Source organism: Nycticebus coucang, chromosome 3, assembly GCF_027406575.1.
Source record: "Nycticebus coucang isolate mNycCou1 chromosome 3, mNycCou1.pri, whole genome shotgun sequence".
NCBI lineage: Eukaryota > Metazoa > Chordata > Mammalia > Primates > Lorisidae > Nycticebus > Nycticebus coucang.
Genome location: NC_069782.1, coordinates 44,156,670 through 44,173,431, shown reverse-complemented (window position 1 = coordinate 44,173,431; position 16,762 = coordinate 44,156,670). Strand labels below are relative to the sequence as shown.

Genomic DNA, 16,762 nt, shown 5'->3' with positions numbered 1-16,762 from the left:
TCTCAATTGGTTTTTAGCTGCAGCCTTCAAAAACTACTTTCTATGATATCATGTATGTTGTTTAAAATTTGCTGATATGAAGAATTTTGCTCGTGCCTCTTACTCTTTTATTTAATTACCAGTAGCTGAAAAATTAGGTCCCAGTCTTCCCTTCCTGATTGCATGTCCCATCGGGTTGTGGTTTCCAGAATAAGCCACATGGATGCCAGAAGCATCTTTATCCCTTCTCTATCGTTTATGGTTATCTGGAAGGTGAAACTGTTCTCAATTGTAACTATTCTTGCTTTTATCAATATTCTATTTTATTAATGTTTTCTTTCCTCTACTGTTGGTCAGTGCAGCTCTTTTAAAGGATCTTTTTTAGGTAAGATAGGAAGATGAGGTTCCTAACCAAATAGGGAAGAGATACTACATAAAATATTGGAATGCACTTAAAGGTTTAATAAAATCTGCTGCATGGCATACTGTGGAATTCTAGCACTATGACTCAGAGGAGTGGAATATTTCTAAGTTTGTCCATTCACATGATCCCCTGCCATTTCTGAAACAGCTCATCTTCTGGAATGGCCAGAAAAAGATAGCTTAATGAAGACAAATGCTTACTACAAATATAGCTCTCATCTCTAAAAGAACACGAAATGAAAATCTTTACTTTGTAGTCTTCTTAATGATTTTATTATGGTCCTATAAGCTCAAACTTTGGAAGAGTAAGTACAAAATATTAGGATTAGGAAATTTATATTTAAGTTATAAAAATATTTTTCTGATCTTTAAAACTGAAATTGTTCTACAGGTAGCTTCCTATAGTAGTAAAGTTCAAATGCAGTTAACTGAAGTAACATGAAGGCCTTGAGAGGTGGCCTGGCATATTGAAGGACACTGGTCACTGGTATTCTACACTTGATCTTAGCCAAAAGGCCGAGAAGCGATGGTCACTGGTATTCCAATTCTGAATGTGTGACTTAGGGAAAATAATTCAGTAATTGTGCCAGGCTTCTGCTCATTTCTGTAATGAGGAAATGATGGATTCTGAAGTTTGTCGGAACTCCAATTTGCTACATTGATTTGAAAAGCCATCCAAGACCATGATTTCTCTTCCCCATTTCATCTTAAAATATATTTGAGTTTTCAATCTTTATCAGTTTTTAAAACTGCTTTTGGTCTAAGTTATGAAAGAAATTTCCTAAAATGCATTAAGTCTAATTTACAAAGAAAAACAGCAACAACATGGAAAGTATTTTGTTGTAGGAATTATTTGGCCTAAGATTCACAAATAAAATGAAAGTCAAAAGTTAATAATATAAGAACTCATTGCTGCATTGACTTTATATTAAAGAATAAGAAGCTTCAATATATGTCTTGCATCAATATTCAAATTTGTATAATTTATATGATATATAGAAATTGGGATAAAGTAACTAATTTTTATTTTACAGATTTTCTGTTTATTTTTATAGAGGATATAAATTTTTAGGGACATTAATAAGCTTTATATATACCTATAAAACCACTTCAAATGTAGTTAATGTTTCTACTATATTCAGAGTAGCCATAAAGTTCGCGTGCAATTAAAAATAGTGTACAATTTAAAATTTCACATGAGCTTTATGGCCAACCTGTATTTCAATGTTGACCATTTTCTTAAATATTTAGCATGCTCTTTATCCTAATTTTCTTTTACTTAAAATGCTATAAATTGTTTTCTACTACTTAGTAACCCAGTAAACCAAAGTACAATCATACAGGGTATTGTAAAACATATTTTATAACAATTACAGGGGAGTTTTTTTTGCCTAAAAATTGACCTTTTAAAGAACTTCATCTTTATCCATTGGTCATTCCCTCAAAATTTACTAGAAAATTGTCACTTATATTTCTCAGTGGTAAAATATTTAGCAGTAGAACTATTTTAACAATCTTTGTTTATGAAACAGTATATTAAGATATGAGGCCATTTTCAATATTAACTGTAATAGTCTTAGTTTAAAAACTAATGTTACATAGTTACATTTAAAAAAATTATTCCTATAACAAGAGAAAAAGGAAATAGGAAAATTCTTGTTCAGTTGATTTAAAGTATAATCATATGGAAAGTTTATTTTTGATCAGATAAAGTATTTGAAATTCAGTAGATGTGCCAAGCTAATTGCTTCATGAAATTATATTTAAATGATTTTAATATGAATTCACTAAACTAACTTGTATAGATAGACCCAGACAAAAAATTGACATCTGGGGAGGGGCTAAAAATTGGCATCTCTTGTTACACTTTGAAAAATTATATTGCCCACCTGACCTGTATTACCCATGTTTCAAATATAACAAAACATACTAGGAAATCACCACATAGAAACTTATCGTTTTAGGGATGGACCTGTAAGTTCAACAAGGTTATCATCAGTTATTGATTTGATTATTGGTTGAATATATATATAGGTTGAATATATATCAGGTACAGTGCTCTATGTTTCCCTTTGCTTTTCATTTAGTCATCACAGCAAACTTGCGCGGGAGTGCACCTGTGTCCCCTGTTAAATTAGTAGAATAATTGGGGTTTGAACTCATGTACATTTATTCTAGGCCACATTACTATTGGACTTATTAACAAATAAGTTTAACAAAACAAGGTCTGGAATTCAGGCCTTGTGGATTTTCACTTCTTCTGCCTCCTCTTCCCCCTTCCTAGTTAAAAACTGTTTTTTTAGAGGAGGTATCAGATGGTATCTTTCTCTCAAGCAAATTGAGAAAAAGATACAGACATTTCCCATGTTCTTTCTGCCCCAATATCAACATCCTCTAAAGAAGACTATGTTTGTTGGAATTGGTGACCCTGATTTGAATTGAATTGGTGACACATCATTACCACTCAGAGTCCATGCTCCACATTAGCGTTTACTCCTGGGGGTGTATAGTCTGTGGGTTTGGACAAATGGATCATGACACGTGTCCAGCATTACAGCATCACACAGTGTAGTTTCACTGTGTTAAATTCCTCTGTTCTCTACCTATTCATGGCTCTCCCCAACCCCTGATAATCAGTGATCCTTTTACCATCTCTGTCATTTTGCTGTTTTCCAGGTGCCATAGAGTTGAATACATTGTGTAGCCTTTACAGATGGGCTTGATAGCTCATTCCTCCATAGTGATAAAAAATATTCAATTTTCTGGATGTGTCACAATTTGTCCACTCACTTGCTGAAAGACATTTTGGTTGCTTCCTAGTTTTGACAATTATGAATAAATGTCCAGGCTTCCGTGTGAATGTAGTTTTCAGATTTGTGGGTAAATACCAAGGAGTGCAAACGCTAGATTCCATTGAGTTTGTGTAGTTTTGTGAGGCTCCACCAAGCTATTTTCCAAAGTGGCTAAACCATTTTACATTTCCATAAATGATGAAAGAGAGTTCTTGTTGCTCCACATCCTCACCAGCATTTGATGTCATCAGAGTTCTGTATTTTGGCCATTCTAATAAATATTGTAGCTTTAATTATTTTTTAAATGAGGAGCTAATTTATTTCTCTGGTTTATTGAATTTTAATTTCTGTGATGACATCTGATGCATCTTTTCATGTTCACTTGCCATCTGTATATATTTTTTGGTAAGGTGCATGCTACAGCCTTTGGCTTTATTTTTAAAATCTAGTTACCGATTTTTTCCTCTTGTTTAGCTTAAAGGGTTCTTGGTACATTGTTATTAACAGATGTGAAAATATTTTCCTCCATTCTGTGGTTTGTCTTCTTATTCTCTTGATAATATCTTTCACAGAACAGAAGTTAATGTTAATGAAGTCCTGCTTATCAATTACTTTTTTCATGAATCATACCTTTCTTTGGTGTTGTATCTAAATTTTTTTGCATATGAATGTCCAGTTGTTTCAGCGTCATTTGTTGAAAAGGCTGTGTTTGTTCCATTGTGTTGCCTTTGCTTCCTTGTAAAAGATAAATTGAGTATATTTGTTTCTGGACTCTACATTCCGTTTCATTGATCTACTTGTATATTCTTTCACCAATACTGTACTATCTTGATTATTGCGTTTTCATGGCAAGTCTTGAAGTTGGATAGTGCCATTCCTCCAATTTTGTTCTTTAACATTCTGTTGGCAATTTGGGGTCTTTTGACTCTTCATATAAACTTTAGGATTAGATCGTCAGTATTTACAAAAAACTTGGTGGGATTTTGATTGAAATTGGTCTTTTTTTTTCTATTGTTTTGGCCCCTTCCCTTTTCCCTTCCCTGTCCACAACATTGGAATACAAATAAGTATTCTTTTATAATACTATATTTGTTTCTTTTATCTGTAGCAAGAAAGAAACTCTGGTGCAACTCTGGGCAAGGTAATCATGTGAGAGAAATGATGATTTATACGCTCTGTGGTGACATCATAGATCTAATAAGTTGTTATATGAAACTTTGCCCTTTCATAAATAATTATTGTTTAGGTTCCTAACAATTTTATAACTTCATAATTAAACAGTAAGTTACTTTGTTTTGTTTTCTGGAACAAACTAAAATGTAGGGATTTATTTAAAACACACAAAGTATATCTTCAGGTCAATGAATGTCATATTTTAGAACTTTATATTTACAGCATTTTATATTGCCAATTATAGCTTATAGTAAATATTTAATTTTATCTATAAATGATACCATATATTAAATATTGTCCATTATTCTTTAATTGCCAAATTAGTAAAGTAGGATTTGGGCCAAAAAATTTTATCTGATAAGATCCTTGTGATTTTGGCATATCTATATCTATACCTGTGTCTATATGTCTGTTCACACAATACATTCTTTTATAGCATACATGGATTTATAAAGAGCTTAGCTCCATATTGGGAATTGTATATACCTTATATACACACATACATACACTATATATATTTTAAATGGAATAGACCCTTCTACCTCCCTATTATAAATATATATATATGTTATTTATATGTACATACATACACACACACATACACATGCCTGGTATTAAGCTAAACACTTTCCAAACACTTTTAATTCTCACATAATATATTGATTTGGAAACTGTTTTCATTCCCATTTCACAGAGGAGGAAGCTGCGGGTATGAGAGAGTAAAAACTTCTGTTTCTTACAATGTGTCAATTATACCACCAGGACGCAAACATAGATGTACTGCAAAACTTTTCATTATTATATTATAATGCTAAATTAATGAATTTACTTCTTAGGTCTAAGCGCAGATCAACTGAACAAATAAAAAAAAAAGAACCAAGGACATGAATATAATTATTATCTGCTGTCCTCACTCTACAACACAGACGAACTTGAAGTGGGGAAGGCAAGCATGCAGTGGTTTGCATGAGCCCCTGATGAGGCTGCACCTTTCATTCCCAACACCCCCAGCCCCTCACTAGCTAACGCTAAACAGCCCAGAGAGGCTGAGGCCTGAGAACGTGCAGGCTCATGGGATCCCAGCTCACTCTTAAGCTTGCTGGAGTCATCATATCTATTGCTTTACTGAGTAGATAATCTCATGAGTTTCCTGTGGCTGCTGTAATAAATTAAAATCAATTTAGTGGCTTAAAACAATAGAAATTTAATTTCTAACAGTCCTATAGGCCCCAAATCAGTATAACTGGTCTTGGAATCAAGGTGTCAGCCATGCTGCTTACCCAGCAGAGGCTCGAGGAAGGGCGTCCTCAAACTGCAGCCCGTGGGCCACATGAAGCGGTGTGATTATATTTGTTCCCGTTTTGTTTTTTACTTCAAAATAAGATATGTGCAGTGTGCATAGGAATTTGTTCATAGTTTGTTTTTTTTTTAAACTATAGTCTGGCCCTCCAGTGGTCTGAGGGACAGTGAATTGTCCCCTTGTTTAAAAAGTTTGAGGACACCTGCTCTAGGGGATGTCTGTTCTTTGCCTTTTTTGACTTCTGAGAGTTGTTAACATTTTTTGGCTTGTGGCCCTGTCAGTCAATTTACCAGCAGATGACAATGCATGGGCTATTTCAGAAATAATTTGGTAGCATTTAAAGTCTGTAAACCTATGAAGTGTGTAAAACAAGTGGATTTTCCATGACATTTTTGTCTTTATATACACACATACACTACCCAGTTTTTATCCTTATATTCAGTGAAGTATTTGTTGAATGTCTCTTTGGTGCCTGGCACTGTATCCTGTCCACCTGTCAGTGTGTTGAGAGTTTGCAGTGGCTCGGTCAGAATGGCTAAATGACAGTGGAAGGAGGCAGCGTGGCAGAATAGCAGATTCATTGCAGACTGACCAGTTTGAGTTCTTGCTCTGCTGTTTATTTACTGTGTACTCTTACAAAAACGAAAAATTATGCTCTCTCAAAATTACAGTGAATGAGAGAAATACCAACTTTATTAGAATTTATAGTGAAGATGGAAAGGATTTCTCATTTGGAGTAAATAACATACTTGCCTAAATCTCTCTACAAACGTTTTTCCTGTGCTTGCTTTTTGAATGGTGGAGGAGGAACTGGACCAGTAGATTCCAGACCGTTTCCATGCTTCCATTCTCGAGACACAGTGTGTATTTCTCAAACTGCAGCTTGCTAACATAACGTGTGTATAGCACTAATCTATTACCATGGATGTTTTAATGAAATACTTTAAGTCAGAGTGTATTATAGATAGTGTGGGTAAAAATTGATTTGTGCAATTTTTATTACAGTATCAATAAATCTGTGTAATCACATAAAATGGATGTCTTCAATGCAACAGTGATAATTTCTTTTCGATTAAAGCACACCATTAGATTTCTGAGCTATGAGATTTAGCCTAATCCCACAGAGAATATTCCCACAGAGTCCACATTTATCTCTGTTACCTGTCACTGCTTTTCTCCAGATTTCAAGATTCTTGCCCTGAAGCCCCTTCTGCCTGAACTCTTCTCCTTACACATGTTCTTCAAACTGATCTGGAAGCTACTAACCATAGGAGGATTTTCACCTGGGTAAACAATCAGATGTTGTGCAGTAAGATTTCGCTGAGGTTCAGCGCAGTATCCCCAGCTCTTCCAAACTCACTGTGGGTCCCTCAACCTCTGACCTTTCTCAGCCATGATCTTTTCAGAGATACCTCCTTCCTTGGGTTCACCTCATACCACTTCCCCTCCTTTTCCTAATTCTTCCTAACCCTTCAGGGACTTCCTTTTCAGTAGCACTACGTGGGGACTAGAAGCATGTGCTCTGTGTGACCTGGACCGTATCAGTTCAGTTCTCTGGCTGTAAATTGGTACAAGAACTTAGAAGAAGATGTCTTTGTCACGAGGTTAGAAGTCTTAGTTACTATCAACTTTCTCTGTCCCTAGTCCTCTTGGCCTCTGATCAGGGATAGATCCTTCATCTTCTCTAGGAGTCCACGCTTCTTTGGTAATAACATATATTGTATTAAATTAGAATTATCTCCTTTGCCTTCCAAACTATATAGGATGTCCATAAAGTTCACGTGTAATTTGCAATGTTAAACTATTTTAAATTGTACTCAAGCTTTAGGTCAACCCATGTATTATTAAGAGCTTGTAAACAAATATTCTATGAATTTTTACCAAGGCAAAAATACTACTGAATTTTACTTTTATTCTCCGGAAAAAAAAAATATCTCTGAATAAAATCATTGGCTAAAATCTATGTAATTATTTGAATTCTATGTCAGGATGGGAGTTTGTTTAAATTGCACCATCTTTTCGTTGAAATAATATTTATTTAATTAATTCATAGGGTGACACTAGTATTACAGTTTTATCCTGATACCCCAAAATAGCCCAAGTCATAAGAGAATCCACATTTTGGAGATAGCCAAAGTTTGAATTGGTTTGTTTTTTTTTTTTAGATATTCTCTATATGTGATTACTAAGAGCATTGTTCAGTACTTCAGGTATATTCTAATCCAGATGCATTTATTCTCTGGAAATAAATCTTTGAGGTGTATCTCTGGTGTCTGGCTTATGATTATTTAACTTTTTATATTATAGCAGCACAGCCTTTTACATCCCAGGTCAAAGTCAGCTTCTAAACATAACCGCAGAAAGTAAGGCCTGGAGGGCCTCTTCTCAGGCGTCCTGTGGACAGTCTTCCCTGGAGCTGCTCTGGTTGACGTGCCCTGATCCTCCTTCCGAGGCTTCTCCAGCCTTAGCAAAATCCAGCTGAGCTTTGAAGTTTAAATCACACTTCTGTGAAGATTTCCCCAGATACGTAGTAAAAATCAAAAACTTTTTTCTCTTTGCTGCTATGTGGCATTATTTAGTATTCTCTTTTGAAATTTATTATATTATGTCTTGAGTTATGACAATTTATGAATCTGTTCTGTCTCCTTAACAATTTTATCAATACAGACTCACAAGGCAAAACACTTCTAATTCAGCTTGCATCCCTTCACCATCCACCAGAGTGTAACAGTCAATAGTTACTGAATGCGCGAATCATTCCATGTTAAGTGTTGTGCAGTGGTTAAGATTTAATCTCAAATTACAAGGTAGATATTAATCATATATAGATATTTAGTACCTAACTGTAATTTTAATTAAATATGCACAAGCAAATGTGCAAAAGTCTGTGAATGGACAGGTATTACTTTGTTAATATTGCTAAACATGCATCTTTTTACATTTTCTGAAATAGGTTATATTAGTTTTGTAGTAAAAAATGCTGAAAGACTGGCCGTCAGAAAACATAGCTTACAGTATATTAATTCAATACAGAGTTGTACTAAGTAAAAATATTACACCTTTTGAATAGTTCTTCCAGTACTGAAAAAAATACTGGTATTTCCGATACAAACTCTGTGTTTTGATATGTCAAGAACACGTTAACCCTTAAGTTTAAAGTAATTTGAAGGTACCAGCAGCATCTGTCCTGATTTTTTATAAGTGAAGATAAAGGAAACTTATCCTTTCCTCTGCTGAAGCCCAATTTGTTATTGGGGAATTAGGCTCATATTTAGCAAGTACACAAGGGTCATGATGTATGTACAACTACAAAATTAGAGAAATTTCAATTTTAGTTAGAATATATGAAGATTAATGGCTTTGTCTTAAAATTTATCTTTGCAGCACTGAGCATATTTTTCAGGCAGAAAAGAAGTGTAATAAATGCCTGATAAATGAATAAATAAAGGGTTTAATTTTATAAAACACAACATTAAATAGTAGTGCTGAGATGGTAATGATATTAATTATACTTACAGAAAATACTCAGTTCCAAAATTATGGACCAAATTCTATGGAATTTGTTGAGTTTCTCTAATAAAGAAAACACAGGCTCAGTGCCTGTGTCTTAAAATTTATCTTTGCAGCACTGAGCATATTTTTCAGGCAGAAAAGAAGTGTAATAAATGCCTGATAAATGAATAAATAAAGGGTTTAATTTTATAAAACACAACATTAAATAGTAGTGCTGAGATGGTAATGATATTAATTATACTTACAGAAAATACTCAGTTCCAAAATTATGGACCAAATTCTATGGAATTTGTTGAGTTTCTCTAATAAAGAAAACACAGGCTCAGTGCCTGTAGCTCAGCAGCTAGGACGCCAGCCACGTACACCAGAACTGGTGGGCTGAACCCAGCCCGAGCCTGCCAAACAACAATGACAACTACGACCAAAAAATAGCCGGGCGTTGTGATGGGCGCCTATAGTTCCAGTTACTTGGGAGGCGGAGGCAAGAGAATCACTTAAGCCCAAGAGTTTGAGGTTGCTGTGAGCTGTGATGGTACAGCACTCTACTGAGGGCGACATAGTAAGACTCTGTCTCAAAAAAAAAAAAAGAAAGAAAGAAAACACACACTGCAGTCCATTTTAAGTACTATTCTAACAAAATTGTGCTTTTGTTTAGGGCTTTTTGATAACATCAGGTATCTTGATAGAATACAAAAGCCTAAGTGCAACACAGTGTACCCCCGCGTTTTGAAACTTACAAAAGTAATCAGAGGATCTACAACTTAGAACTCTTTTGTTTTATATTTGCTGTAAGGTCAATATCTTTATAGTTATATAACAATACTTAAATTTAGCATGAAAAAGAGAGGGAAGGTAGATGTCCCATGCCAATGAAAGGTACACCATGAATGGAGGAACCAAGAAATGGTGCCTGACATAATAATTGGCCAGTGAGAGCCTTGGGCATGACTATCCATTAGCTACAGATGTGACTATTTCTGAGCCACATGAGAAATGTGGTACCCACAGACCTCAGAATACATTTCCTTGTGTTACTACTGCCCTACAGGGAGATGTGTATTTTCATATTATGGGAATAAAATATAAAACACTTGATTTATAAGGTATCATGGTCCAAATACACAAAAGACACTGTATTACTATAATCTGAACACTGTAAGTCCTGCATCCACATGGAAGTAAATTGAAATTATGTGCAGTTACTTGCTTTAAAGAGCATAGAATTGAAGCTGTGGCTCCCAGTCTTTGCTGCCAGTTAAATCACCTGGGATTGTAAAAGGTGCTGCTAATTCACGATGGACTTCTGGTGTTCTAATCTACCTGAGGGAGGCGTTCACTTCTGATCTACCTGAGGGAGGCCTTCACTTCTGATCTACCTAAGGGAGGCGTTCACTTCTGATCTACCTGAGGGAGGTGTTAACTGGGCACCTCGGTTTTAAAAAGTCCTACAGTTGATTCTTATAACATCTCAGTTTAGTAACCACTGGATTCAAAAAGCTAGTTTAATGTAGTAAGGATAATTCTCAGGGAAGTTTGTGTAATGCCAAAAGCAAAAGAGGTTATAATATGATTTTATACTATTGTCAGTACACTGATATTAAAACCTGTCATACTAATCATCGATTTTTTTCTTGAGTTCATACCATAGAGAATTGTGCCGAGTGCTTTACATGGACAATTCCACTGAATTTTCTACAAAATAACATATTATCTGCTTCTCTTTTCATTTTTTAAAATTGAAAGAGTCAGGTAAGGTGATTGTTTATGGGACCCACCATCATGAGAACTCTCTGAAATTATTTCCATTCATTTCAAAATAACATGGTCACAGGTTTTTTTCACACATAATTTCCATATTTATGGAATATTGATATTTCTACGTGTTTACTTAGCAGCTTAAAACTTGGCTAATTATTTGACATTTCACAGAGCATATTATTTTGTGATAAAAAGACCACTCGAATTACTTTTTTTCCATGCAAAGTATTTTAAAATATGCCACTGGTGAGGAAACTGAGGTAGTTAATGAGTTATCTCAAACCTATCTCATTTTAAATATAATGTTTATAGTTTATAATGTTTTTTGCTGTGTAAAAAGTGTAACATAGTATACTGATGTGTGATTGAATTTATAGAAGGATGGGAATTAAGTAAGAAAAGATAGTATTTTCTTATGTTTACTATGTTACTACCCTACCAGAAAATTAATTTTTCTCAACAAATAAATATTATTGAAGAAATAAACTGTAATAGACTATCCTTTAATAGTCACATTGAAAATTGAAAATTATGTATCATGTACTAGTCACATTAAAAATTATGTATTATGTAATAATCACATTAAAAATTGTGTAAGCAAATAATACATACAAATAACAATATATACATACAAATAATACTTGTTTCTATTACTGAGCTACCATAGTAATAATGGGGAGCTGAATTACCGACCTTGGATTGTTGGAGCTCATAGTGAATGATCATAAGCACATATTACAAAAGGTTGAAAGCTCCTGATAAGTAGACTTGAGAAGAATAAAGAGTATGTCTTCAATATTTTTTTCTTTCTTCTATTATAATCCTTTTATTTGCCCTTTCTGATTTCTTATGTTGAGAGAGAGTTCTGTGTTTCTAACTCCCAATTTAAGAATCTGGTTATTTAATATGCTAGTTAAATGGTATTTTAAAACAGCTACTTAACAAACTTTATTACAAACTCTATTTATTGAACTCTTCTGCTTTTTTAAGTAAACTAAGATGTTCTTGTATAATAAAAGGAATAAAACTTTAGGCTCTAATATCTGGTTCATATTTTGCAACAAATTATAGTTTGGATCAGAAATCTTCCTCTCTATAAAATGCATATAATTGCTATGAAATTAATAACATTGGGACTGTGCATACACTTAAAAATATTAAGTCCAGTTCCCTTTTGAATTTTAGGCCACAATAATTATTTGTACTGTTTCTTTGATTCACTGTAATGAACCTGAAAGAAATGAAAGAATGCTTCCGATGGTTACAGGAGAACATCCAATTTGACTTATTTCTTCTTTTCTTTCTTCCTTCTTTTTCCTTGTTATTTAATCTTATTTCCAAGAAGCAAAATGAAATCTGAAGAAAGGAAAGACTTTGATGTGTGTTTCAGCACCATCGCCTGCATGGATATGCAGATGCTGATGGCAGAACCACGAGATCGATTATGTCATTGTCATGCTCAGCTGGTTCAATGCTATTCTTGTTTTATTCTGTAGAATAATTTCAGTAACACTTCTTTGAAGTAAATCAATATAAAAGTTAAAAAAAAAGCAAAAAAAGCAAATAAAAAAATTAAAAAAGAGTAAATGTGTATACTTTGTCTATGGCCATTTTTATGCAAAGAACATCTCATTGGATATTATTTAAATTTAATTTTTGCTCATATTATAAAAGGATTTTAAATATTTTCTCCATTTTTTAAGGACAGAGTTTTGAATCTGTTCGTTTTATTTTTATGTCCCATAAGAGACATTTTAACCTTATTATAAGAAAGATAAGCTGGAGAGGATATTGACAGAACTTTGTGAGTCCTCATGAATAACTTTTCATGAGAATTTAATAAGACAGAAATGAATACCTTGTTAAATTATTTATTTTAAATTTCTTATTTAATTAGAATCTTTAGATCTATAGGATACCCTAAAACTGAAGGGCATGACTCAAAAAGAATCTGAACTTTCTAGCTTTCTATACTTTTCACAAAGTTTTAGCAGTCTACTTGTCATAAAGCTTCATGACCAATATTGAGATCAGCCTCTTAGTTAACATCAGTCAGTCATCTGGCATTTAGTTTCTCATGCCAAGTGCTTACAAGCTGATAATCATATGGGAACCAACTATTTAAAATCCATAAGCTTCACCCTTTTAAATGGTAAAATTCTATATTGAATCAGAGGATTACTTAAATTCTAGAAATACAGATATAATTTTCAAAGTAAAGATTGCTGTGGTTTAGGATGAACACGTCCTTCCTTTCTTCCTTGGTGTATCCTCTCTTCCTCCATCTTGTCTGTCTTTTGGCAAACCTAACATATGATAGACATTGCGTCTCGATTATCCACATCCTGGCACTCGAAGACTCACACACACAATGATCTCGTCTTGTATGGGTGTTTTCATTGAGATTTATTTGTAAAGCAAAAAAGCCAGTTTTATGTTAAGTAGGTGGGTTGTTAATCTGCAAGAATGCCATTCTCCATCAGGCCTTTATGAATTGTTTGTAAGTACCAAGCCAGACAATGACAGCTTTATATTCATTCCGTAATTAGCTGAAATAATTCTCGTTAAACTCTGATAAAAACTTCTAGTATGAAATGAATGTAAAGTATTCATTCTTTATCTTTTTTTTTTTTTCTGGTTTCATTCTAGCTCATGTATTATTTAAAAACAGTCCTCTAAGTTGCTTTTCCCTGATTTTTGTGTTGCAGATTGAAAATGTTGATGTCTGCCTTAGTTTTCTAGCAGCCAGAGGAGTAAATGTTCAAGGTCTATCTGCAGAAGGTAAGAAAAAGCACAGTTGTGCTTGTTATCAATGCTTCTAAAAACTTTTCATAACCTAAAAAATGTTATGTTGGAGCATATTGTAGCTCCTTAAGGCAATAAAGGAAATTGGTAAAGTTGCTCAAAACATAATAATTATTAATGTGTACTTTAATTGTTTAAAGCATTGTCCATATTTTACCAACACAGTTCTTTTCATGACTAAGTATATGGGGGGAAAGGGTGAATCAGTAAAGCATCCTCATGTTATTAGTAGGGCACAGTACTTTTAGTAATTGTTTAAAGCATTTTCCATATTTTCCCAACACAGTTCTTTTCATGACTAAGTATATGGGGGGCAGGGGTGAATCAGTAAAGCATCCTCATGTTATTAGTAGGGCACAGTACTTTTAGATTCTTAAGTAGCTTTTCTGGATATATGCTAGATAGACATAAATACATGTCAAGTAGTACAATTATGGCTTAAATATTATTTTATCAGTAACATTTCTATAACATAAATCCAGTTAGTAGTGATAGTCAAAATATTTGCTAAGTTTAAATAAGTCATATAAATCATTATGATTTCTTAAATAACTAGCTCTAATAGTATTAATGAGTGTTATATATAAAGGTTTTAAACTATTAGAGTTTTCAAAGATCATCATTAAAATTGAAATACAGTAAAATGGGAAAATATTGAACGAGTTTTGTCATTTTTTTCTGAGCCATTTTTCTTTTCATACATAAAAGTAGAAAAAGTTTGCAAAAACTTGCCATGCCTATAAGATAACATTTGCCACACTGAAGAAAGCTAAATGATGGTTAAGTCTCTTTTATGTTTATGTGCTATGAAGTTATTATATTATACATTTCAAGGCCAGAAATCTTAGGTACAAATCTAATTGCTGGTTTTAGTACTTAGATTAACATTTGAGTAAAATTTCCCGGGATAAATATGTTCCTTTCTGAATGGATAAAGGTAGGGTAGAAATACCACCATTTGTTCATTTTGTGTCTCTTCCCAAATAGCAACATATATGAATAGGGGCCTATTGATTTTAATTCAACTTTAAAAAAATAAACAAATGCTTATCAAAACGATTTTCTACATTCATTACATATACAAAATAATTAAATGAAAAAAATTAAAACTCTTCAAACAAGGTCATTCAGGCTTACAGGAGAAAATTAAAACTTTGTCATTGTAGTTGCAGATTGCTGAGCTCAACTTTTCTATAGTACAGAAACTCTGAGGAAGATCTGGGGGGAAAGTAAAACAAATTAGAGATTCATTTCATATGAATAATTGTACTTCATGGTTTGGGTTTCATAAATATCAGAGAAAAAGGAATCCAAAAGTTTTTTAAGTTTTCTTTATGTCCCCTCCAAAAGGAGACATAAAACCTTGATGTCAGAGGAGGGTGTTTTTTATTGCCAACAGCAAATTTTATTTAAAATATGATTACAGGTTGTGGAGCTTTATTTCAAGCTTTACTTCTCTTCCGAATTTTTAAGTTGTAAGTACAGAAGAAAACGGTAGGATCGTGTAGTAGTCTACTTTGAGAATTTTTTTTTTAGTCAGTATTTGAAAAACTCACACTGGAGCTCCATCTGTACAAGGAATTCCACTTAACATTTATCCAATTCTGTTATCTAACATCACATAAACTGATCTTTATTATCTATATATATATCACAAATTAAAAATCAAAGAATTAGAACTTTAAACTGATGATGTAGTGTGCTTTGGGAAGATTTCTGGATGAGATATATATTTGGAAGATATATACATACATATACAGGGTGGCCAATTTAAAATAGCCAACTATTTTAAGCATATTTATATGTTTTTTAAAAACTATACATACAAGGGTGGACATAAATTTCCTGTGCAATTTTAAAATAGCCAACTAAAGTAGTTGCATAGGAACTTTATGGCCACCTTGTGTATGTATAAATAAATTGGTAGGTGAGTGATTTTCTCGGAATGTGCTTGCTGTAAATTCAGTTAGTATTATGAGGTGCACCCACATCATCAATACTTATAAATGCAGGCCAACCAGCATGCAAGTGGCTTTCTCTCTCCAGTTCACAGCCACTGCCATGTTGCTAACTCACAGCTGTGTGTATTTGTAAGGGAAGCAGTGTGCTAAACCAAATGGTTCCTTCAAGAGAGAGGGAGCTTATCTATTTACAGCAAGAATTTAACTCTAGAAAACTTGTAGTTCAGGGGCAGCAAAGAATCCCTCTTTTGAGTGAGGTTTGTTTCTCTACCCTTGGTGTTCTCATTCTCTCCCTGACATTCTAAACTTGAGGAAATGTTAGTACATTTCAGCAATTCAGGCTTGTCTGAGTCTGTGACAGCACCAGGGCATTTTGGTCTCCATAGACCTAGTTGAAGAGGGTTGCAGCTAGCATGTCCTTAGTTGAAAAGAATATTCACTTCCTGTTATCCGTATTTTATATTTTCTGTTTAACACAGAAATAAGAAATGGAAACTTAAAAGCCATTCTAGGACTGTTTTTCAGTCTGTCTCGCTACAAACAGCAGCAGCACCACCAACAGCAGTATTACCAGTCGTTGGTGGAACTTCAGCAGCGGGTCACTCACGCCTCCCCTCCACCGGAAGCTAGTCAGGCCAAAACCCAGCAAGATATGCAGTCCAGGTAAGGAAGGGAAACAGCGAGGGTATTTAAAATTGATTTATCGAAATGCAACTTGTGTTTTAAAAAATTATTGTTTACAGCGGTGAAAAATGACTTACATATATCCATGTGATGGGATTATTTCACTAGTGTTTATAAAATTAAAGCCACTTTCTTTTGGTTGGACGAGCAGCATCTGTCATCTTTTAGGGGAAATTGTTTTCTGATCATTGTTCTTCTGTATCAAAGTGTGAAATGTCTTTGGTGTAAGTAGTGTGGTGTGGCTACTTCTTTCTACAGGTTCCTTTAGCATTTTGAATATGCAATTAAGTCCTGGCCTCCTGTTATATATAATAGTCATGTTTCCTTGATGCTTTTAATTAGGTAAATCTGTAAAACATTTCAGGTCTGTTAAA

The 16,762-nt window shown here is 33.8% G+C and overlaps 1 protein-coding gene across 4 annotated transcripts in view; it reads left to right on the top strand.

The window, feature by feature from the left end:
• NAV3 (neuron navigator 3) overlaps positions 1-16,762 on the top strand; it is an 862,702-nt gene that overhangs the window by 603,020 nt on the left and 242,920 nt on the right. For all 4 annotated transcript variants that reach the window (XM_053585283.1, XM_053585282.1, XM_053585281.1 and 1 more), the window contains exons 5-6: positions 13,647-13,719; positions 16,184-16,367. In XM_053585283.1, coding sequence (XP_053441258.1) covers positions 13,647-13,719; positions 16,184-16,367 — 257 coding nt within the window. The remainder of the gene's footprint in view (positions 1-13,646; positions 13,720-16,183; positions 16,368-16,762) is intronic.